This window comes from Bubalus kerabau, chromosome 8, assembly GCF_029407905.1.
Source record: "Bubalus kerabau isolate K-KA32 ecotype Philippines breed swamp buffalo chromosome 8, PCC_UOA_SB_1v2, whole genome shotgun sequence".
Lineage (NCBI taxonomy): Eukaryota > Metazoa > Chordata > Mammalia > Artiodactyla > Bovidae > Bubalus > Bubalus kerabau.
Genome location: NC_073631.1, coordinates 47,815,577 through 47,841,277, shown reverse-complemented (window position 1 = coordinate 47,841,277; position 25,701 = coordinate 47,815,577). Strand labels below are relative to the sequence as shown.

The 25,701-nt window shown below is 34.9% G+C and overlaps 1 protein-coding gene across 1 annotated transcript in view; it reads left to right on the top strand.

Annotated features, from left to right (window-relative positions):
* RELN (reelin) overlaps positions 1 to 25,701 on the top strand; it is a 553,687-nt gene that overhangs the window by 317,873 nt on the left and 210,113 nt on the right. The window contains exons 11-12 of the mRNA XM_055590184.1: positions 7,650 to 7,795; positions 22,714 to 22,865. Coding sequence (XP_055446159.1) covers positions 7,650 to 7,795; positions 22,714 to 22,865 — 298 coding nt within the window. The remainder of the gene's footprint in view (positions 1 to 7,649; positions 7,796 to 22,713; positions 22,866 to 25,701) is intronic.

The window sequence follows — 25,701 nt, the reverse complement described above, 5'->3', positions numbered from 1 at the left end:
GACTGTAAGGACAAACAGGAGGAAATCAGATATGCTTTCCAGAAATATGCTTTGCAAATCGCTGTACTGGAAACTATCTGGTCTGTGACTTGAGGGATTTGAGTACTGGCTTTCTAATGAGGATAAACCTGAGCTCAGTAAGACTTGTGGCTAGACCATGTTCTCATGTCTTTTTCTATTAAGAATCGGAATGTTAACTACAATTTTCTGGCCAGATTCCAGCTTGGTTAATTGCATGCTGTCTCTCTAAATTCGCTTTGCTTGGGATGTTCTTCATTTTGGATTGCATTACTCTTATTGTCATGTTTCCCCCAAGAGGTGGGTACATGATATTGTAAAATGAGCCAGAATATAATTTGTTAAACTAATAAGAGTACTTTGGGGATGAAGGGTTAAATGTAAGTAGTGTGTTTTTCACAATTTCCCCCCAATGAGGCCTATTTGTACAGTAATTAATGTGGAATAGCATTAGTGAAACATGGAATTGAGCCAAATCACCATGACAAGAGTGGCAATAACACAGAAACAAATAATTTCAATAAATTCTACTAAAAATAACCATTCAAACAAATCCCCAGAGCCTCCCTTTTCTTGTTTGTTTATGATCTGAAGCTGACACATTAATCACTAATTATTACAAGTTAGTACAATATTCAATGTGAAATTTATTTTATTCTATATGAACATACAAAACCTAGTAACCTTTCCCATCATCTTTGTACTTAGCACACCACAGAGCTCAATTATTTGCATAGTGGTTCTCATTAAGGTAAGATTTGTTAAATGAATGAAGATAGGGGATTAAAGAAGGAAGGGAATTAGCATTTACTGATTTCCTAAGATTTAGCAATCTTTAGAATAAGCATGTTACTTGCACTATCTCATTTAATCCTCACAATTGCCCCCATTTCACAGATGAAAATAAAGAGTCTCCTAGAGCTAAATGACTTCTCTAAGATCAAACAGCTTTGATTTTCAAAGCCAGCTACATTGTATAATAAAGTCCCAGCCCTTTTGTTCCTCAGTATCTTGCAGCCCACCACGTTGTGTCTGGTGTTATGGGCCTTAATTTGAGGAGGCAAGACTGAAAACCTCAGACACTGTGAAAGTCATATTGATCTCTACAGACAAGGTTAACAACTGCTGTGTGGAATTTTTCATTGTTATTCTTTCTCTCATTACTCCAATTCAAATCTGTCACTATGGCTGTTTTAGAATTGTCGTAACTATTGCCAAATAATTACACACTTGTCATAAAATATACCATAAATTGAATCTTTATGAATCATAGTACAAAGTGGTTCAAATGCTTAATGAATCCAGAAAATAATGAGAAAAAAAAAAAAAGAAGACTCTTTGAACTCCCTAAAATTTGCTCACTGTGGTTGAATCTATTGTGTTGACTAGAGAAAATGCACTTCAGCCCTCCTGCACCTGGACTGTGTTTATAGCCAAGTTATCAGTTTTTTAACTGGTATTAAATTACCTAGAAATTGAATGTGTGCAAAATGCCTCATGAAAGAAATCACTCTCTTCCTATTTTGTTTTTTTCTTTATAAGCATGAAAGTCTATACCTTTAAAGACCATTGAACCAGGTGTAGAAAATATATATTTCTATATGATAATAGCTATAGCATGGTGACAGGCTTAGAAAACACAATGATATGTAATGCTATAGGTCAGTCCATTTCTGGTCACTCAGTCACACATCTCACTTGAATCCAGAAACTTTTATACCAGTATATTTTGTTTCCAGCCAGACAGTGGCTAATTTATGTCTCTGCCAACAATGCCATTTTAATTAATTTTATTCATCTTATTTCTCTTTCCTCTGCTCCTCATATCTCATCTGTTTGCATTGCCTAGATTTTAATTAAAAAACCTCTCCTCTCTAAGGAGCAATCTGAAGTGGCAAAAATAATCACTTAAAATATTACAGTCATTAAAAAATTGGCTGTGGTGGAAGCCATGCATTTTCAATTTTCCTACAGATGATGTTTTAGCTTCCTTTTAAAGTGCACTTTGTATCTGAATTGTCTGCCACCAGCCAGCTTGGCTATCAAAAATGGTCTTCCAGCTGGGTGGGCTGAGTGACAACTCCTTAATGGAGGAAATGGATGGCTCTCTGCTCATGTGGAGGGGAAGGCACACCAGGCAGATTTCATTCCATCTGCCACCAGCTCTCTGCAAGCTGGCATTGCCCAAATGCCCAGTATACTCACTCCAACTAAAAGAATATCGTCAAAAATAAATTGTAAGGCTACAGATACCTGAAAGAATCATCAGGGCCATTAGACCCCAGGGAGATAATATTAAGAGGTGCCTCAGTGTTCATCTTTGATGAAACCCTAATTAAACTATGGTGGAGGTGATTGCAAGTACTTTTTTTACAAGTACAGAGGTGAAATCATTAACATTTTCAGCAGAGTATAGAGAGCAACCTTAGGAAAATGCTATCCTGAATTGTGGCCAAAGACTTGTTATATTGAGGAATTTGCACTGATGTTTCCTGTTGATGTTTTTCTGAATGGCAAATCCATGTCACTTAGTTACAGTGTGTTCTGCTTTTCAAGTAAAGGAAATCCATGTAACAGCAAAGTAGAGAAATATTTTTGATTGATAGATGGAAACAAATAAGGATGATATATTAGGGATTTTTAAAAATTGGAGCTTTCCTAGTACTTAGAAGTATAAAGTATGTGTCATTGGTCAATGCTAAAATAATGAAGTAAAAGTAATATTTAATGTCATTATATAATTAGGAGGGCTAAGGATAGAAAGCAATGGCAGCCCACTCCAGTACTCTTGCCTGGAAAATCCCATGGATGGAGGAGCCTGGTGGGCTGCAGTCCATGGCGTCATGAAGAGTCAGACACGACTGAGCAACTTCACTTTCACTTTTCGCTTTCATGCATTGGAGAAGGTAATGGCAACCCACTCCAGTGTTCTTGCCTGGAGAATCCCAGGGACGGGCGAGCCTGGTGGGCTGCCGTCTATGGGGTCGCACAGAGTTGGACACGACTGAAGTGACTTAGCAGCAGCAGCAGCAAGGATAGAAGGAAATATATAGAACCATCTGCATAATTTATATCTTTATTTTACTCAAAATAAATTCTTAATTATTTGATATTCACCATAAATTATTCAAAAGTTGAGACTCAGAAAGTCACATGTTATTTGTAATCATTTGTTCAAGAAAACCTGCTATATTTTTACCATACACAATATAAAATTGTCCTAAATTCCAAAGTATTCTTGTTTTTATTGTATCAAGAGCTCATATATCTCACAGAGTTAGAAATATAACTTTTATGAAGTTGTTTAGATTTTAATTGTCATTGCATGTAAATGACATGAATTTGAATAGATGTAAAGCAAAAACAACTGGGTATTAAAATCACTGAGTAATTTGCTAAAATTCTTTTCATTCTTTAAATTCACATTTTGTTTGGATTTTTAACATAAACACATGTATGTTATACAATGAAAGTTCATCTGTAAGAAAAGTGGCAGCAGATTCCTTGCATCATTAAGTTTTCCTAAGGGAAACGTTTCGTAATCTGCCAACATTTGGAGAGCTTTAAAGTTCTAATTCATGATTCAGTATATTCTGAAAATTAATGAATGATTGTAATATTTTACCATGTTGTATTGTGCAGTGTATTCTTTTACATTTTATTACAGGTTTTAAGTTGTTCTGAAGAATTTTAATGCCTTACAGTGAGAAACACAGTTCAAAATAGATTTAAATGTTCTATTTCTCTATAACCTAGTGCTATGGGTATATACTGCTAAGGGAATATAATAGCTTATTTTTGGAAAATAGCATATTCAGAAATAAAATAATAATTATTTTGTAGCACTTAGAGATTTCCAAAAAACCACTTCCACATATAATATAATTTGTGCTTCTTACAGTGTCTCTAGGATATAGACATTAGTGGCCCCAGTCTACAGCCTAAGAAACTGAGGCCTAGATGGGTTAAATGAGTTGTGCAGAACCATGTAGCCATTCAGTAGAGATAATGCATCAGAACATGCCTTCTTTTTTTTAATTTATTGATTTTTTAATTGAAGGATAACTGCTTTACAGAATTTTGTTCTTTAAACATCAACACAGAACATGCCTTCTGATTCTGATCCCCAAACTCCTTGAGGGTGGACAGTAACTGAGTTTTCATTCTGTGTCAAGAATGCTTTAATTTCTAGTATTTGGTTTTTTTTTTTTTTAAATAACCTTAATCTCCTCAGCGCAATTAATTGAATTGGGTTCAAGGGGGATGTTCAAGCACCTCTACCCATACAGGGTATAAAGGTATATGGACAGCTAATTTTTTCTTCCAGCTTTATTGAGGTATTGATATATAACATTATAGAAGTTTAAGGTGTACAGCATAATTATTTGACTACATACCTCATGAAATGATCATCACAGTGAGTTTAGTGAATACCCATAATCTCACAGAGATACAAAATTAAGAAATATAAAAAATATATTTTTGATAGCTAATTTATGACAGTTATATTAGCACAAATGGTCTACTAAACCACCAAATGTGTTTGGTAACAGCCAAATAACTAACAAAAAGATCCTTTAAAATATACCTCTATTTTTTAAAAATAGCTACTTATTTTAAGTTTGTGAAATGAGTTTAACAATATGGTATTCAGTTTCATAATGATGTTTCTTTACATAAAATTTCCATCTCAACTAAATTAGGAGAAGGCAGTGGCACCCCACTCCAGTACTCTTGCCTGGAAAATCCCATGGATGGAGGAGCCTGATAGGCTGTGGTCCATGGGGTCGCTGAGAATCGGACACGACTGAGCGACTTTCCTTTCACTTTTCACTTTCATGCATTGGAGAAGGAAATGGCAACCCTCTCCAGTGTTCTTGCCTGGAGAATCCCAGGAACGGGGGAGCCTGGTGGGCTGCCATCTGTGGGGTTGCACAGAGTCGGACAGGACTGAAGCAACTTAGTAGCAGCAGCAGCAGCAACTAAATTAAAATGATGCATCAAAAGTGTTAATAAATAAATCTTGAAAGTGTAGCAAAGCATAATTATGTGTAACACAGAGTCTTCAAATATTAGCAAACAGTTCTGAGGTAAACAGAATCAAAATGGAAATAATTAAATTGGCGTTTAGTCAGAAGTGACCAAGATTTTATATTAAGCAAATCACTCTTTTCATTACACAAATATATTCTTCTAAATTGTAACATGAGATTATTCCATTTTCTTGTGTATAGATGTTTCATGGTTGCCTCTTACTTGGACAGTGACCTAATATCATTTGCACCAGAGTAAAAATCATATTAATTCCAAATGAATATAGACCACAATGAGTCGGACACAAATAAGTGACTGAGCTGAACTGAACTGCAGTTGCTCAGGATTCCAGAATGAGAAGATAATTGTAAAAACCACTCTTTAGAGCTTGGTGGCTTTATTATTAGGAAGGTAATCTTTGTTATTCTAGTTGGCATTCCATTATCTTTATAGAGTACATACTAGTCGAGGATCTTTGGGTTTGTCATTACTTGACAGTTTCATTTTACTGTTAAATAAACTAAATCCTAGTTTTGATCAATGTGTGTGGATTAAGGATTGCATATAAGGAGCACAGTGTAGCATCCATGAATAATGTGTACTCATTGTGGTGTGAAGATCTTCAAGCAGATGAAGCCTGCCACACAGTATAGCATTATCTAACCTGGGGGCGTCCCTGGTGGCTCAGATGGTAAAAAATATACCTGCAATATGGGAGACCTGGGTTTGATCCCTGAATTAGGAAGATCCCCTGGAGAAGGGAATGGCTACCCACTTCTTGCCTGGAGAATTCCATGGACAGAGGAACCTGTGGGCTATAGTCCAGGGGATTGCAAAGAATCAGATAGAACTGATCAACTAACACTTTCACTTTCAAGCTGATGATAAGCACAGTGTGTATGCCTTATGTCTTAGTGCTATGAAATGACTCCCCCAAAATCATATGCTCCAACTCTCCTGAAACTCTGGAAACTTCTGGAAGCTTTTTTACTCTTTCATTGTAGTAGTCTGATTTCCCTCCCCATTGATTTTATCTGCCACAATCAGTTTAATTGTCGTAAAATAATTCTTTGCACATACTACTGCTCTGTTTTAGAACATCACCACTGATGGAATATAGCAGTGATCTCAGAATATCATTTAAGATCCTCTACAGTCAGGCTCCAATCTAATTCTCAAAATTATGCCTACTTATCACCTGTCATTCATTCATATTTGTCATCCAACTTGGATTTTTATCCATCCTTTAAAGCCAATTGAAGACCTGCTCTTCCATGAAGCCTGCTTATTTAGACCTGCCCTGGACACAGTGACTGACTGCTACCTTTCACTCATTAGCACTTTCCATATACTGCCTTTGATACATCTCAACTTGGCTACAATCTTTTTAGAGCAAAGATTAGATTATTATTATAATCAATTATAAACCTCTTCCCTCCACTGACTTCCTGATGCTTCCTAACTTGTGAGTTTTCCATAAAAATTAGTTAATTACCTGAAAGACATAACCATATCATAATTTATTCATTTATTAAATTATTCAACAAATATTTTTTAATTACTGCCATATGCCAAGCATTATGGAATATAGGAATATGATCCTTGCCCTACAGAACCAACAGTCACAGGATCTAACTGAAATCCTCTCACCAATTATTTTTCTTCATTTCTATTTTATTTTAAGAGTATATAAAACTTGAAAGAATGTTTGATCTTTTATTTATTAGCATGTCTCTATGTGTGACATTACCAGAAAATGATGAATGCAAAAACTTATCATATTTTTAAAAGCTAAGTACTCAGTTTACCCAGCTCTATAGTTGGATCTTGCCTTTGATTCTTCACTTGAAGCTGGAAAAAAAGTATATTAAAAAAAAGCATCACAAGAAATTATTTTTCTTTTTTTGTGATGATGTGTATTTTATTTTTTTTTAATTTAAATTTATTTATTTTTCTGTAAGCCTGAGGTTCTTCTAGAGAATGACAAAGTTTGTTGTTTACAGGCTCATCGGGGACATCATGTACTTCCTAGATCTGGTCAGAAACTTTTGCTCAAAAGCTGGCTGAGAGTATACCATCATATCACGGATTACTTTGACCTTTTCTGTATTCCATGTTTTGATTAGCAAGCTATTCTGCTCATATCCCATTTAGAGACAAATTGTGAAAGGTTTGAATGGCAAGCCAGAAATATATGGAATATTGAAAAGGTCAGTGTGATTTAAGTCCATAACCACAGTATTGAAAATATATGACAAGTCATTATCACACTTAATTCCTACAACAAGGACTGTGGTAAAGATGGGAAATTATTTCAATTAAAATATTCTTGTTTCACACTGAAGGCTGAGGTGGCAAAGCTCAAATGGTCTCTTGACTCTCTTTTTGTGATAACTTAATAAGTTAGAAAAAAATTGTAACTGAATTAAATAAGACCAAAAAAAAGAAAAAGAGGTAACAAGCTCTTTTGATTTCAGAATCCATCATAGAGGGAATAATATAGTGACTTTTCTAAAAACTCTAATTATACATGAATAAGACAGATACAGCCACAAAACCAATTCAATGGACACCCCACGCTCTCTTTTTATCTACAGCATAGCTGTCAGTCAGATGGGAACTCCATTTATTTCCATGGAAATGAAGGCAGTGAGTTCAATTTTGCCACCACCCGGGATGTAGATCTTTCTACAGAGGATATTCAAGAGCAGTGGTCAGAAGAATTTGAGAGCCAGCCTACAGGGTAAGTAATTGTTATCTCCCATGCTGTGTATAGCACTTACATTTATTCCACTGGACATATTTTAAATGCATATTGTTAACTAGCAAAAGCATACTTAAGTCAATACTGGAGAGTCATATCATGGACAAGCCAAAGGGGTACACTTATCTTAAACATTCTTTATTAAGCAGTCAATTATTTTATGCATACTAAAAATTTGTGATTGCAAATATCTTTAAACTTCAGTTGAATACTTACATCTCATCTTTGTTTATGCAGCTTTTACCAGGAAAAGTTTTGTTTTTGTTTTTTGCAATGTGTATAGCATATAAAATCTTTCCACTACTTTTATATTGAGACTTTCAGTTGTCTCCCCGGGATCTGAGATTTATATAGATGCTGTTACTGATTTTTAGTGGAATATGGTTTTGATCTATAACAAATTAGTTGTTTGGGGGGTAAAATTTACCATTTAGAGATTTTTAAAGGAAGGAGACGAGCCTGACATTGAAACAATGAAGATGGTTTGGTGGTAGTATTTTCTTGCTTTTCTGAACTGTGTGCCTTCTTCTGGGTCCAGTGTCCCTAAGATATTTCTGTTAATTGAATGGTACTTTCAGAAGTGCAAATTGAGAAAAATTAACAGCTTCAGAGAATCAAAATTCATAAGATAAGTGTGTGTTGGAATTCTAGAAATTTTCTGGTTCTCACCTGGCCTTTTTCTTTCTTTTTTTCAGTAATATGCACTTGTAACCAGGTTCTTACTGTTTAGTGCATGTTTTCTGAAACCATGATGAAGGTGAATGAAATTAACATAAAATATAGTTTCATAATGATTATGAAATAGCAATGACTTAACTGTTAACTATCAGAAACTTTTCAAGAATACGACATTTGAGGTATTTACATATCTCTGATCTCAACAAATTCAATCAAAACTGGATGGGACCTAAGTGCCTGAGGGACCAGAGGGCCACCATGGACTTCTTGGGTTCCCCACTTCCTATGCATTGCCCAGAAACTGCATTTGGACCCGATAAGAGGGAAATCTGACTGGCAGCCTGAGCTGTGCTGCTTGACTTTCTGCTGCCACATCAGGATCTCTCACTGTTGCAAGCGAGATTTCTACTAGTACACGCAGCCCTGCTCTTCCTGCCTCAGGGAAATCTAGCCTGTGAGAAGCCTCTGAAGAAAACTGAGGGACTAGCCTTGAGGGACAACCCCCCCCCCAGGGGGTACCATTGACCTCTCCAAGCCTAGCAGTAATGCTCAGACCCTTAAGTCCACAAAGTCCTTCTCTTCCGAGGTTTTTGTCACGCTTGAAGTTCCAGTCCAGTATGGCTCTGGTGTCTACTTGAGGGACCAGCAACCATTGTTTATCTTTCTTGTGTCCAGGATCTCCCCAGGAGGCTGGCTGCTTTCCTTACACAAACAGGGCTCATTCTACTCCCCTCATAGACCATGATGGGATCTAGAACTTTGACCATGCACCCAAGTCTTCTTTACCCACTTTCTGGAGATAAAAGACCCATCACCAGCATATCAGCTCTTTCTATAAAAGACCAATTCAGATCCCTTTCCTGACAATGGAACTTACTGCCTATGAGAGGGTACCAAATTTTCAAGCACCAAAGACTCATTGACCTCCACTCCTTCAACTCTCCAAGTTTGTACTATCCATGCAGCAGTGACAGGTTATTCTTTTTCAATGAGACCTATACCCCTGGGAACTCAGGTGATGTCCCAGTGATATCCAGATACCCAGCCTCCTTCCTACTAAAGCAGAGAGAAAAACACAAGTCTCCAGTGGTAACATGCTGACATGCAAACCCTTTCCTGTTTAGTTAACTGGCTAGCTAGTTAACTATGTATCTCTTTCCTCAAAGTTCTAATGTCCTCTTATTCTTTGGGGAAGAGATAAAATTTATTTTTACCTATGGCCTTTATATCCACATATTTCCTCTCCCAGAATGTCCTCTTTTATTATTAAAAGTCGTCTATAGAAGAACAAAAGAATGCTTTACTATATCGACTAATGGTCCACACAGCTCTCCAGTACTAACATTAGTGGAGACTTAGTTCAAACACACGGAAAAACCCTTTAGGAATTAAGCTTAGAAAGGAACAGATTTTATATTAAAAGAAACGAAACATACTTTAGAAAATTAATGTACTAATCCAGAAAAATAACTGGCAAAAACATATTCCAGTGAACAGATCAGACATTTTGTTATCTCAGAGCACTAATGATATGAGAATTTGTGGTTAAACGAAAACTTTCATCTCCCAAAGCAAACCAAAAGAAATAAAAGTATTTATGCTTGAAAAAAGAGCTAAAGTCAACACAGACACAGGAATATCAGACCAAATTCCATTCACTTAGTGACTCACATGGTTTCTTTGGCCAATTCTCAGTGCTAAGATATATCAGGTTTTGGTCACAGTTAAGAGGCTGGTACTTTCAAGCCATGACATTGTCAGCATATTTCTGTTCCAATAACATAGAATAATGTGCTTGACAAAAGCACCTGTGTCACTATAATTGGAACACAATTACTCACCTAAATTCTGAAAGCAGCTTAATTATTCTAGCAACCACACCTTAGCTTTGTTGCAGCTTTTCCCCTAGGATATCAGACCACACTGCCCTCTCTCAGAACTACTTCATTTATACCCTTATCTGGTGAACCAGTTATCCATGTTGCCCTTATATTATAAAAAAAAAAGATATAAAAGGATAATGAGAGAATCTAGTACTTTCTTTGTTTTGGGATGGTGATAAATTGCTGATTTAATCTGTAATGTTGTATGTGAATGTGTATATGTGTGTATACCTTCTCCATACCTACTCACTCCCAAATGCTGCTTTATTGATCTAGGAGAGAATGCTGTTGTAGTTAATTCTTAATCAAAACTCCAGTGAAGATATCCTGTCACAATCAAATTAATGTGAAGCATTTTTACCTAGGGTAAGAACTGACAAAGAAAAACAGATTAGGATCTTGGTAGTGAAATTCTTGATGTGTTTTTTGAGCCAGATTTACTGAATATTTGTCTCATTCTTCCCCTCAACCATCACCACCCACACAGACAATTTATCATCATAAGCTCACTGCTGAAACAGACATAAAACATAGGTGTTAAATTCCCACAGTATTCAAGAGTGACCAATTGAATTGATTGAATTCTGACACTTTGAGGTCACTTTTTTTTAACACACAAAAAAATAAATTATTAATATGGATATAATAGTTTCATCTCTTTTAATTATGTTTTTTCTCCCATAAGAATTATGAAAGAGAAAAAAGAATATGCAATCCTCTCTAATAATATCTTCAAAACATTTCACATGAATTCAGGCAAGAAAAAGTGTCCACAGTCATTATGACTTTTTTTGGAACCCAGTTTCCAAATATTTCTGTTTCCTTACCATTTGAATGAAACTATTTGATCTCAGATCACAAAGATGCAAAAATTGTTTGCCTTTCACATCACAAAGCTGTATGTAGATAGGTTTATTTTAAGTGGGATTTTAAAGTTTATTTTCTTTTTCCTAGAGAAGATACATCTGTTACTTCAGCAAGATAGAAACTTTAATAGATAAACTGATAATTTATGTGAGCCTTTGTGAACTTTGGCTTAGCCTTATAAACACATCATTTAATTAGCAACTACAGTATCTCACCTAGCCGAAGCTGTCTTCAGGTGGGAGGGGACTTTGTAGAGAAACACATTGCTAGAATATGGAATTTGTATACTTGTCATACATGTTTTTAACTACTCAGAGAACTTTTCAAAATACCTGTTTTATTGCTTTCACTGAAGTATTCATATTAGAGAACCTCCACAATGTAATGAATGTTAAGCTGTGTTTTGAAGTGTAATTAATTTACAGTGTTGTGTTAGGTTCACGTATATAGCAACATGATTCAGATATATACATACATAGATAGATATATCATATATATGTTCTATATATATGATATATATGTATATATATTCTTTTTTCAGATTATTTTCCATTATAGGATTATTATAAGATATTGAATATAGTTCCCTGTACTATACAGTGGGACCTTACTGTTTATTCTATATATAATAGTTTGTATCTGCTAATCTCAAACTCCTGATTTATCCCTTCCTGCCTTTCTTCTTTGGTAATCATAGGCTTGTTATCTATGTCTGTGAGTCTATTTCTGTTTTGTAAATAAGTTCATTTGTATCACTTTTTTATATTATACATGTGTCAGTCGTGTCCGACTCTTTGTGACCCCGTGAACTGTAGCCTACCAGGCTCCTCCGTCCATGGGATTCTTCAGGCAAAAATACTGGAGCGGGTTGCCATTTCCTTCTCCAGGGGATCTTCCTGATGCAGGGGTTGAACCCAGGTCTCCCACATTGCAGGCAGATGCTTTAACCTCTGAGCCACCAGGGAAGCCCATATTATACATGTAAAGAATATCATATGATACTTGTCTTTCTCTGTCTGACTTACTTCACTTAGTATAATAATCTCTAGATCCAGGTCCATCCATATTACTGCAAATGGCATTTCTTTTTTTTTTATGGCTGAGTAATTGAATATCAGACTATTGAATCAAGAGAGCATACTCTAGTCTTCCACAACTGCCCCAAATCCTTGGAAATTATAGAAAATGAGCAAATGAATCTGTAATGACACTCTGAAAGAAAAAAGTGTGCCCTAATTGAGCCAGGAATTAGGAAGTGTTACAAAAAATGAGAAAGAAAAACTGATCTGATTAAAGGAGAAAACTATAACTTAAAATGCATATTTAATGAGGCACTAAAAAAGGTATAGGTACTGAATGAACACAGGAATCAGATGGGGCTCTGACGTCCTGCTGTGGAGATTGCCAAGTAGGTGAGTCTCTCACTGCATTCAACTTCTGTGCGGGCACTTCTCCCCTTAGGAACAAGCAGTGAATGTGAACACTTGGAATGGAGAAGCAGGGCAATGCCAGGTGACTGGAAACCTCAAGGATCCCCATGGTACTCCCCACCCAAGAGCACATCGGCTCTCATTGATGGACATTTTTTACACCAAAACTAAGGGTGAATAGTGGATACAAATCTTAGCAAATGATCTGGAATCATCAAATCTGAGGAAAATCCACTGCATAAGAATAATTAATCAAACTAGACAGCTAAGAACTGAGAAAATAGAAGTATCAGAGTAAACAAATGGAGATTTTATTATTGTAGTTAATGTCCTCAAAGAGATAAGAAAGCATACTGTATTTGTTAAAACAGATTTTATGAAGAAAAAATAGAGATGTGAAAAATGAAGATATATGATTGTTGAAACAAATTTAGTGGATTTTTCCCCTGAATATGAGCATAGGCATAGGTAAAGAACAAATTAGTGAGCTGGAAATTTGAGTTTTGAAGTGTTTCCAAAACTTAGGATTATTGTATAGTGTATATACTATACTGTAAAGTATAGGGGGAAGAATAGCATTTCTAACATTAGAAATAATAGGAATTCCTAAAGGAGGAAGGGCCAGAGGGAATATGTGGAATGAAATATTAAAAAAAAAAATAGAGGAAAGGTTCCCAAAACTTAGAAGAAAAAAGAGACATAGTTCCTATGAATGAAAATGTTTAGCAAGATGGATGGAAAAATACCCGGTCCTAGACCATAAGGGAGAAACTTTAGAACACAGTTGAAAGTGAAAATCTTAAATCTTTAGATGAGTTTCATTGTGCTTTCCTTGGTAACACAAAGCATAAGTTTTAAAAAATGAAGCCATTATCTTCATGTTCTGAGAGAGGATTATTTGGAACTTAACATTCTCCTCCAGACAAATATGATTCAAGTATTGGAGAAAAATAAAAAGCTTTGCAGACACAAAGGTTCAGAAAGTTTACTACTCCTGAACACTCTCTGAAAGAATTAATGGAAGATGTACCCATAGAAGTTAATCCAAGAGAAATATGATAGATTCAAGAAAGAGTAGTGAGCAAGGAAAAAAGGAAAGCTTGTAGTTCAGACTGAAAAAAAATTGATTATTAAAATATTTAAATCAAAGTTTGTAGTTAAAGCCCAGATGACCTCAATATGAAAGGTACAAAGGGAAACTGACAAGAAGAGAAAAAGGAATTAAAATACTGCCAACGTTCTTTACTTGCCTGGAGTGAGAATATAGGTCTTGGGTAACTCTTAATGTTAGTAGAAAGCTTTAAGGGTAAATAGATGTGTTAAAGAAATTATGTTAGCTATATATAGGCTACATAACTTCTAAAGCATTAGCTTAACAGAATAAAAAGAACTTAGTCCACAAATGCCAGGAAAGTGACAGAAAAATAAACAAAAAACAGAGTAAATAGAAAACAGAAAACAGTTTGGCATGAACCAATCTAAGATCCCCTGGAGAGGAGAATGGCTACCCACTCTAGTAGTCTTACTTTGAGTGAGAATTCTATGGACAGGGGAGCCTGGTGGGCTATAGTCCATGAGATCACCAAGAGTCAGACACGACTGAGCAATTAACACTTTTGCTTTTTCAATCTAAATATATCAGTGCACAATAAACTTGAATGAGTTATGTTCATTTATTAAGTGAGATTTTCATAGTAAGTTTTAAAAAAATCAGCTATATATTTGCTATTTATGAAAGACTTAAACTAGAATAATATAAGAAGTTGAAAATCAATAAAGAAAAACTAATATACCAGATAAGTGCAACAAAAAAAGCAAGGAGGCATATTAATATCAGATATTCAAACCATATAAAATAGAATTCAGACTTAAGCAATAAAAGGACTAAAAAGGAATATTTTATTCAATAATATATGAAGAGCACTTTGCACAGTGCATGACACATAACAAGCAATCAAAAAAAATTAAAAATTGGTTGCTGTTCCAACTGTGATTGCTGTTGGTAATAGGATATGACCAAAGTGGTACTCAAAGAAAAATTATACTCACAGAAACTAATAAGATATAAAGAAACACAAACAAAATTAAATAGTCCAATAAAACCTAAATGAGATTATCTAAACTAATGGGAGGTCATTTTAAGAAAGACAATATTAGTTAAAATGATAATTGGATATATTTTGAAACCATGGAATTGCTAAAATGGATCAGAGTAAACTTGTTTCAAGCTGTTAAGACTTATTTGTTCATGTTTGCTTTTGATGTGGGTTCTAACATTGCTTTCTATTTAAGCAAATTGTTTTTCTATTTTAAAACATAAACAGTAAATTTTCAAATAATAAAAAATAAGTTCATATGATTAGGTGTGCCAAAATTGTTCTGGAATTCCTTGTTTAATTTGCAGCACATTTTTATCTTCACTTTTGGCAATGCCATGCTTCAATAACCTCTTCCCGCTCCAAACTAGCTGTCCATGTGAGCATCCAGAATACAGCAACTGTCTTCCTCTTCAAAAAGGACTTTCTTTACTGAAGTCACAGAAAAAAGAGAATGAAATCAGAATCTTAATTCCTCACAGCTTGGAACAACATTAGACCACGATAGGATTTTTCTGTAGCGTTGTTAGAAGAGGCTGCTGGTACTGAAGTGTTCAGATGCTCACTTCTTCAGCATGTCTTTGTTCTCCATAGTCTTTCTTCAGTAGTTCACCTGCTTCACACTGACCACAAGGCACTCCTGAATATCTAGGAGTTTATATGAAGGAAAAGCAGAACTCTGATACGCCAAGAAACGTAGCTCAGGGTTATCTATTAATAGAACACATCTAAGGAGCATTAGAAAATTGAGAATTTAATTCCTCAGCCCCATAAATTATGATAAATAGTATAATTATTTAGTGATGTATTTTGAAGTAGGACAACAAAATAATGACTAGTTTGGCATATATAATAAAATATTATGTAACCCATTTTTAAAGAGTTAATAATAATCTGGGGAAAGTATATATTATTAATGTAAATGAAAAAAGGCAAAATTGAAAACCATCTATATAATATTTTTATGACCATGTTGAAATACACATATAAAATATTAGAAATAGTCAAATATTAATTGTTCTTGTCTTCCAGTTTTCCAATAATGAGAATATAGCTATCAGAAAATAGATGAAATACCCAGAATTCCAAAGCACTAGCAAGACATAGAAGGGATGCCGGAGGGCAAACAGAGAGAGTAGTGTCTCAGCTGCTGAACTGACTATTCCCTGTTCCTTCCAACCTCCAGTCCTAAGACTCCCATTCTGCTACCACCCACGCCCTATTTAGAGATTTGCTTTATAAATTTGTTCTGAAGAAATTCTTTCAAGAAATACATTTTAAAACATCTCATCAAAGATTACAGAAAAAAATTGAGCACAGAAAATGTTTTCCTCAGGTCAGCCGTAACTTAGTCTCTGATCAGGAATTTACTATAAAAAGACCAAAATACAAAGTATTAGTTATATTTTTTAATGTCATTGCTTAGAAAAGTGGGTCATACCTGCAACTGTCTTTTAAATTTCAAAATGTCTTTCAAAATGTCTTTCTTAAATTTCAGTGCTATTCACTGGAATAAAACCAAGAAAAAGGCAATATAAACTTAATAAAACAAATTTATATTGGCTTCCCCTTCTGGGGAGATAATCCCAAAGAATGTTACATATATCCTTGAAAACCTAAACTGCATATAGGCCAACAAGAACAATCTCCATTATAGCCCCTTCCATGTCAGTTGATGCTTTTATTAAAAATTGGTCTTAAAACTATTTAAAACTCTTCAGAACAGTTTGAGCGTCTTCTTGCTATTTTCTACAAATTCTTGCCTCTATCCTACCCAGAAGAATTATGTTACCTCTAGCTTAGGATCCTTTTCACAAGATGCTTATAATGCTCCAGAGGGATTTTATTTAAGCTTATAATTCAGGATAAGTGAATCAAGGACAGATTGACAGTCTGAGTTAACATTGTATTAAGTGGGTCCCCTTTTTTTTTTTTTTTTAACAGGCACATTCATTATTATTAAAGCAAAACCACTTGACCATTTAGATCACATAAGTAATAAATTTAAATGCCCAGATAGGTTTGTAGCCCAAATCTTGGACTGTACAAAAGACCCACTGATAGAAAGTACAGTTTTCTTTCAGCTAAGTATCTCCTTGCTTAAATTGATTGATTAAGCAATTACATTTTGCATGTTGTACTGCAACTTTGTGCAAGATTGCTGCTCTGCTAATTCTAATATGAAAAAATACTCATTGTAATTTAAAAGTTCACTTGAATTGCCACTTTGACTTATTTTAAAACAAAAATAGCACTATATTTTACAAGGCGGTGGGGGTGGGGAGAAAAGGAAACTAACATTATTTGAAACTGTAATATGCCAGGCGATACATCTTTTTCTCTAAACATCCTCAGTCTAGGTCATATTTCTGTTTTATTGGTGAGGAAGCTGAGTGTTTTCTACCATTCTGAAGCCAATACTCTTTATTAATGTTATTCCAACAAGAGTGTAAATAAAAATAATGCATGTAATAAAAACCTAAGACAAAATTGAATTTGAGTGAAATATAGCAGAACCAATTGAAGAAAAGAATTTTTAAATGTAGTTCATACAGGAAAGCCTTCAAAGAGAACTCATCCTTTACCTTCACCTAAGCTGTCATGCTGAAGGAAAAACCTATAAATGCAATGAAGGTGGAGAAGCCTTTAGTCAAAGTATACACCTTGCTAGACCTCACAGGACTTATGCTAGAGATAAGCCTCATGAATATAAATGAATGTGGAAGAATCTTTACATATGGCACATTCCTTATTAAATATCAAAGAATTCATCCCAAATAGAGACCTTATGGATGTAATGAACTTATTCAGTCTCAGAGAATTTCTAGTAGATAAAAAAATGTTATGAATCTGGTAAATGTAGGCTCTTATAGCCAGGCTCTATTCTATATCTTAGTTCAAGCCTAAAGTCATCAACTTTAGGTGGTTTAATATATTCTGGAAAATATAATAAAACAGATCTTCATAGATCATGTGAAAAGTTCCACTACCTTTTTTAGAGGCTTTTGTACCAATATTTGTAGTGGGGGGGGAAAGGTATTTAAAATATAAGACCTCTGTTTCCTATGTTCATATTCTTAGTATTTTCATCAATCTATGATGAAATAATTTAACTTTTCATTCTGAATTCTAACACATATAAATTGAATGTTTTTCTTCAATTTCATGTGTAAAGTAAAAATTAAAAGTCTTCCAATGTGAATCCCACTCTTCACTGTTAAAATGTAGACATGTTTTCTGGTATATATTCATTCAGAAATTTTTCTATGACCATACAGAAATACTCTCTAGGGTCACATTTTCCTTACTAAACTTGATTTTTAAAAATTTAACAATATATTATGAATGTCTCTTTTAGTCAGTGACTATATATCATTATTTCAGAATGTCACTGTACCAATTTATCTATCTGGACCTCTGTTGATAGTCAAAGAATATTGTGATAGATTTTTTGTATACTTAAAGTATTTCTGAAGGAGAAATTCCTAAAAGAAGAAAAAAGACAATTAGAGAATCAGATATATACCTATACATATATATGTATATATGTAATTTTCATTTTGATAATTACTGCCAGATTGCCCTTTGAAGAATATTCATCATTCTTTTTTTAGCTTATGAAAATGGTATTTTTAATTTCAGCTTTATTGAGATACAGTTGACATATAAAGTTGTAAGATATCTGAAGTGTTCATCATGTTGATTTGATATACATAAACATAAAATCTAGTTAATTAGCATATCTATCATTTCACTTTTGTTTTTTTTTGGTGAGAATTTTTAAGTTTTACTCCATATCATTTTTTATTTTCATTTTTATTGGGGTATTGCTGATTTACAATATTGTGTTAGTTACAGGTGTATAACAAAATGAATCAGTTATAATTTTGTATTGTTCTTAAAACTATTAAACTGTGAGCTGATTAAAATATAATTATATTCTCAAAGCATTCCAAAGCAGCTAATAGGGAGGATCACAAGCTTTCCAGTTAAAAAAAAAACTTCTTTACATTAGTTTTGCTTACAAAAAGAATTCTCTTTTTGATACAAAAAGTAGAAGGACATACACTAAAATATAAATTAAATATTATTTTGCCTTTCTACCTCTAAGGAACAAAGTTGCCTCAAGGCATTTTATTGATTATTAAATTTTTTTGCGTATTGCAACTTTGCCCCATTCTATTATAAATAATAGATACCCATGTATTTATAATAAATAATGTAAGGGATTTTTTTTAGAATTAGCCATCAAAGAATAAATATAAATTGCTGTGTTGTAGAGAGTTCCTCCCTCTAGGCGGACATTCCTTCAAATGCAGTTCACAAAGAACCACATTTCCTTGGGGAAAACAATTTAAACTGTAGAGAAGTAACACTCCTTTTCAGGGAAATTGCAGTACCATCCAAGATATTGCTAAAACTATAGAGCTCTGTAAATACCACTGCTGGACTCAAAGATTTGGTTATGTTCATGAACAAGATATGTAAATGAAAAATGCAGTATGTTAAATGAGACTATTTAGCAAACAGGATATGTCTTATAACTTATACTGTTTTTATATTATAGTATAGTTTGGATTTTTTGATATTTCTTAATGAGAAAATTGAAGCAGATTGGGAGGAGTGTCACATATAAGTGTATTGGAGGTTGCAATTTTAGATGTCTAAGGAGGACTTCACTGAGTCAGTGACATCATCATAAATATCTAAAGGAGATTAGGGAGTCAGCCATGCTGGCTGGGCAAGAATATTCTTTGCAGAAAGAACATCAGTACAAAATCTCTGAAATACTAACATCTCTTGATTCAAGTGGCATTTTCATGCCCATAAACATATACTGACAATCAAATTTGTAATAGTTCATAAAAAGTTATATTGTAACAGAAAACAAAAAAGATTTGGTTATGTCATAATTTTACTTCATATAATTATTATATTGAGAGAGTCAGAGACCATGACATTTTTGTAACTGGAATAGACTACAACTTTGCAACCTGACAGAGAGGGATTCTGAAGTCCGGGCAAGTGTCTATCAGGTCCCTCAGTAGTTGATTCAGCTCTGGGACCCCCTCAAGGATACTTTGCCTCCAACTAAGCTCGAGCCAGTGTTTGTACAAATTCATGAAAGAATGAGCTTGTGCCATAAGAAGCTCCTACTGAATTTTTAATTAATGAAAGATAATTTATTTAAAGCAGTGAGACTTTTACAAAGTGATTTTTCAGATTTCTCTCCACTTTTCAAAGCTGACTAAATTTTCTATTTCCTTTTATTGTAATATATATTTGTATATATCTTTGTATTTATTTATTTTATTGTATATATATGTAATATATTTACTTTAATTATTTATTTTAAAGAAAATAACCTCACTTTTGTTATCTTAAATATATTGGGAGAAATGAAAATTAAAATAAAATTGAATATGTTTTAAAAAAGATTAAAAAGAGATAATACAGCCTAAATCATGTCTCATATAACCCTCTCTGTGGTAGAAGTCATGAAAACAATTCATTTAGATTAAAAGAGTTACTTAGTTACAACTAATAATTAAGAGAAAAAGACTGCTAATCTCATTTCTCACTTGAATAAAATGTTCTTTTAGTCTGTGACAATTCCATCTTTTCCAATTTAATCTTTCATTTTGAAAATACTCTAAAGCAGATGGATGCCTAAAAGGAGTCATCATATGCATCATTTATAACCTTAACTTGCTTTGTGGATCAGTAGACTGAGTGGCTTAATTGGGATAAATGGAGCAGGTAAAAGACCAATGAACCAGTGTGAAATATTCTTGTGTGAGTGGAGAGAGGTCCCTGGTATTTACAGTAGTCTAGTACTATTAGGAGCTGCTTTTCCTTAAATGACTGATATAATCTGTTAAAATACAAAAAAAAAAAAAAAATTTAACATTTTCTAAACATTTTGGTCTCAAGCAGTTCAACATAATTGTCCTGGCACAGTACCCTTCTTAGAACTGCTACTACTAAAATAACAGTGAACTAAGAAACAGAATATCTATCTCAATTTCAGAGCCAAACACGCAGTTGGCCTTAGGTAAGCCACTTATATCTGTGTGTCCCAGTTTCCTCTGTAGGCAAGTTAGTTGTGTGAAAAGCAATGGCCAAATTAGACACAAGCAGAGATAAATACTAAGGAGATACAAGAGTTTTTAAATAGTAAATATTTTTATTCTTTTCTGCATATTTAAATCTCATCCCCTTTCTGGAAACTTGCTAGACTTTTGCCAGGTTGTTTGACTTTTCATGCTATTTTTAATTTGCAAAATACCATATAAGTATTTATAATATTATGGTACTATCTTTTATGATTTCCTGTTTCCTTAGTTCAAATTTGAGCCCCAATCTCAACTGTTTAAGTGCTTTGAGGATAAAGGCTATTATGTAGCAGATACACTATACATGTCATGCGTGCTAAAGTCTCTTCAGTTGTGTCTGACTCTTTGCGACCTTTGGACTGTATCCGCCAGGCTTCTCTGTCCCTGGGATTCTCCAGGCAAGAATACTGGAGTGGGTTGCTATGGCCTCCTTCAGGGGATCTTCCAAGCCAGGGATCGAACCCGTGACTCCTAGAGCTCCTGCATTGCAGGCAGATTCCCTACCACGGAGCCACCAGGGAAGTCACACTATACATAGTATTGATCAAATTTTTCTCCACAGAAAAACTGTAATAGTGAAAAGAATGTGTTTAAAACTTTGTTTAGGAGCTTCCCTGGTGGCTCAGTAGTAAAGAATCAGCCTGTAAAGCCAGAGACCTGGGCTTGATCCCTGAGTCAGGAAGATCCCCTGGAGAAGGAAATGGCAACCTACTCCAGTATTCTTACCTGGAAAATCCCATGGACAGAGAAGCCTGGCAGGCTACAGTCCATGGGGTTGCAAAGAGTCTGACATGACTGACCGACTAACACTTTCCCTTTCATTTTCATTACCTAAAACCTGTAGTGCTGCATCTTTGTTGTTGTTGTTCAGTTGCTAAGTCATGTCCAACTCTTTGTGACCCCATGGACTGCAGCACACCAGGCTCCTCTGTCCTCCACGATGTCCCAAAATGTGCTCAAATTCACGGCCGCTGAGTTGGTGATGCTGTCTAACCATATCATCCTCCACTGCCCCCTTCTCCTTTGCCTTCAGTCTTTCCCAGCATCAGGGTCTTGTGAGTCTGCTCTTCACATCAGGTGGCCAAAGTATTGGAGCTTCAGCTTCAGCACCAGACCTTCCAATGAATATTCAGGGTTGATTTTCCTTAGGATTGACTGGTTTGATCTCCTTGCTGTCCAAGGAACTCTCAAGAGTGATTTCCAGTACCATAGTTCAGAATCATCAATTCTTCAGTGCTAAGAGATCCAACCAGTCCATTCTAAAGGAGATCAGTTCTGGGTGTTCTTTGGATGGAATGATGCTAAAGCTGAAACTCCAGTACTTTGGCCACCTCATGTGAAGAGTTGACTCATTGGAAAAGACTCTGATGCTGGGAGGGATGGGGGGCAGGAGGAGAAGGGGACAACAGAGGATAAGATAGCTGGATGGCATCACCGACTCGATGGACGTGAGTTTGAGTGAACTCCGGGAGTTGGTGATGGACAGGGAGGCCTGGCGTGCTGCAATTCATGGGGTCCCAAAGAGTCGGACATGACTGAGCGACTGAACTGAACTGAACTGAAGCCTTCTTTCTGGTCCAACTGAATGCAGAGTTCCAGAGAGTAACAAGGAGAGATAAGACCTTCTTAAATGAACAATGCAAAGAGATAGAGGACAGTAATATAAAGGGAAAGACTAGAGATCTCTTCAAGAAAATTGGAGATACCACATCTTTATTTCAGAATTATTTATTACTAAGTAAATATTCCTCATTAAAAATAAAATGTTATACTCTATAAAGCTTTGACTTCATATTCTAACTGTTAGTGTTTGTCATTTTTTTAAAGGTGGGACATCGTGGGAGCTGTCATTGGTACAGAATGTGGAACAATAGAATCAGGTTTATCAATGGTCTTCCTCAAAGATGGAGAGAGGAAAATATGTACCCCTTACTTGGACACTACTGGTTACGGGAACCTGAGGTTTTACTTTGTTATGGGTAGGTACATTTTGAACAAATTTTATTGTTCAAAATAGGGCAAATTCTAGACCATCACCTATTCCTAAGGAAGTAAGGTTGTTTGTTGTCTACACTATAAAATAAAAATTCATGAACTATGAGTACCACTGGTTGGGCAAAATTGGTGGTCACATCTGCCTCACACCAGCCCTGCTAGAACCATCCTGAACAGAAGCTAGTCTTGTACGTACATGATTATACCTAAAGACAAAGTACCTTAAAACCTTCTTTCCACATCTACTGCAGTGGTCATAGGTGAAAAGACAATGAGACAGAAGCTAAGAACAAAGTAACTCCTTTGTCCAAAGCCTCTAGCCTCTCCAAAATGCAGTCAACCAAGTGAATCATTTGTTTTAAATGGATTTAAATCATTGCATAACTGTTTTGTTGTGCGAAGCTAAGAAAGAAACAATTAATAATACTTTTTAATACTTTAATAATATTCTCTATAATATGGTGGTAAGCACAGAAAAAAAGTACTTTTAAAGTGTTATTTTTCTTCAGATGATTGCAGAGCAAATAAACAGTTAAAAATTTAGAAAAATACCCAAGGAGGAATTAGGGTTTGAAATGTGTGTCCTCTCAAATTTATCATTTTTGTCAGCAAGAGCCACAGCTACATACTCTTTCACTGGATGTCATTCCAAAAATGTGAGTAGGTGTCACATGCCTTCTTTGTTAAATGACTGGAAAAGCACAGACCACACCTGGAAGTGAAACAGGAAATAAACATTGTCTACCTTTGACCTTACTAGCAAAGATGTCAATTCATCAGGACAAACAAGCCTCCCAAGTCTAGGCTTCTGCACTGGCCATTATTTCTCTCACATTCCTCACTTCCTACAGCTCAGAGTGGCAAAGCAAACTTCCAGTTGTATCATGTTGTCAAATACATTGCCTGTGTGATGCTACCTCACTTTCAATAATGATCCATTTGATTACAAGGATGTTGTGGATATAAACCATAATAATGTAATCTTCCTGCCATAAAGATATCCTCACCTTGACTCTGAAATGAGTTATATAAAGACCCAGACCTCAGTTTCTTAATTTTTTTTCAATTTTAAAGAGAATAAATTTTCATTTTTTCTTTTTTAGAAAGAAATTTTAAGAATTTAATAAATTAATTTCCTTTAAATAGAATTCAAACAGGCTCTCAGTTTATTAAGACTGATTCCTGGGAAACCTTAAGAACCATTCCCCATCCAGCAAATTATAATAAGCATTTAATATGCCAGTCTAATTTAAATATTTTCCCTTTTTCATATTTTCATTTTTTACATAATATTTTTGAATTCTTCATTTTTCATAGTAAATTATGGTAAATCAACCCATTACACTGCCTTTGTATCAGAGATTGTCATCTATATATAACAGATCAAGTTATCTTTAATTATTTCTAGGACAAAGCAGATTATTAATGAATCGATTAAAATTACATTGACTCTGAGGAAAACATTCACTTGAATGGGCCCAAAGTACATTATCCCAAATAAAAGCTCTCCATTCAATTAAAAAATTTAATGAATTCCTATTGAATGTAGAACACTGAGCTGGCATACATGGAGACTACAGCTAGAGAAAATAATGCCACCTAAATCACAGAGTTGCTGATCAGTGAGTTTCAAAGTCCTAAAATGGTGTCTAATAAATAATTAAGACTCAATGTATTTTTTGTGTGTGTGTATAAAAATTACTTTGAGTTCTTGCCCACAAGTAACATCTAACTATGAAAGAGATTGCATTTGGGCTGTAAAGGAATGAAAATGTTACAGAAGTGCAAAGGAAGATCTGGATATTGCCATGGAGATGGGATTAGGGTAAAGCTTTGTGAAATAGATGGTATTTGAACTGGGCCTTGAAGGTTTAAGCTAAGCCAGCATTTTGACCAAAAGCACAAATATAAAGGTACATGACGTGTTTAGAGCTGGGTGATTTTCCCAGTATTGTTGAAAGGAAAAACATAAACTGGAACTAGAATCCTGAACTGAAGCCAGAGAAGCAACTGACTTTAATATCATACTGAAGAATTTAGACTCTCTTACTCTAGGTAACATGGAGCTGTCAGATAATTTCGGTCAGTTATATAAAATATTCTCATCTTTGTTTTAGAAATGTAATTCTGGCATAGTGTGAAGGAAAGACTGAAACAATCAGAAATTAGAAGATAGAATACCAAGTAGGATAGGGTTGCCAGATTTATTGGGGGGTCACTACGAACAAAGCTAGTGGAGGTGATGTAATTCCAGTTGAGCTATTTCAAATCCTGAAAGATGATGCTGTGAAGTGCTGTACTCAGTATGCCAGCAAATCTGGAAAACTCAGCAGTGGCCATAGGACTGGAAAAGGTCAGTTTTCATTCCAATCCCAAAGAAAGGCAATGCCAAAGAATGCTCAAACTACCACACAGTTGCACTCATCTCACACGCTAGTAAAGTGATGCTTAAAATTCTCCAAGCCAGGCTTCAGCAATACGTGAACCATGAACTTCCAAATGTTCAAGTGGGTTTTAGAAAAGGCAGGGGAACCAGAGATCAAACCGCCAACATCCGCTGGATCATGGAAAAAGCAAGAGAGTTCCAGAAAAACATCTATTTCTGCTTTATTGACTATGCCAAAGCCTTTGACTGTGTGGATCACAATAAACTGTGAAAAATTCTGAAAGAGATGGGAATACCAGACCACCTGACCTGCCTCTTGAGAAACCTGTATGCAGGTCAGGAAGCAACAGTTAGAACTGGACATGGAACAACAGACTGGTTCCAAATAGAGAAAGGAGTACGTCAAGGCTGTATATTGTCACCCTGCTTATTTA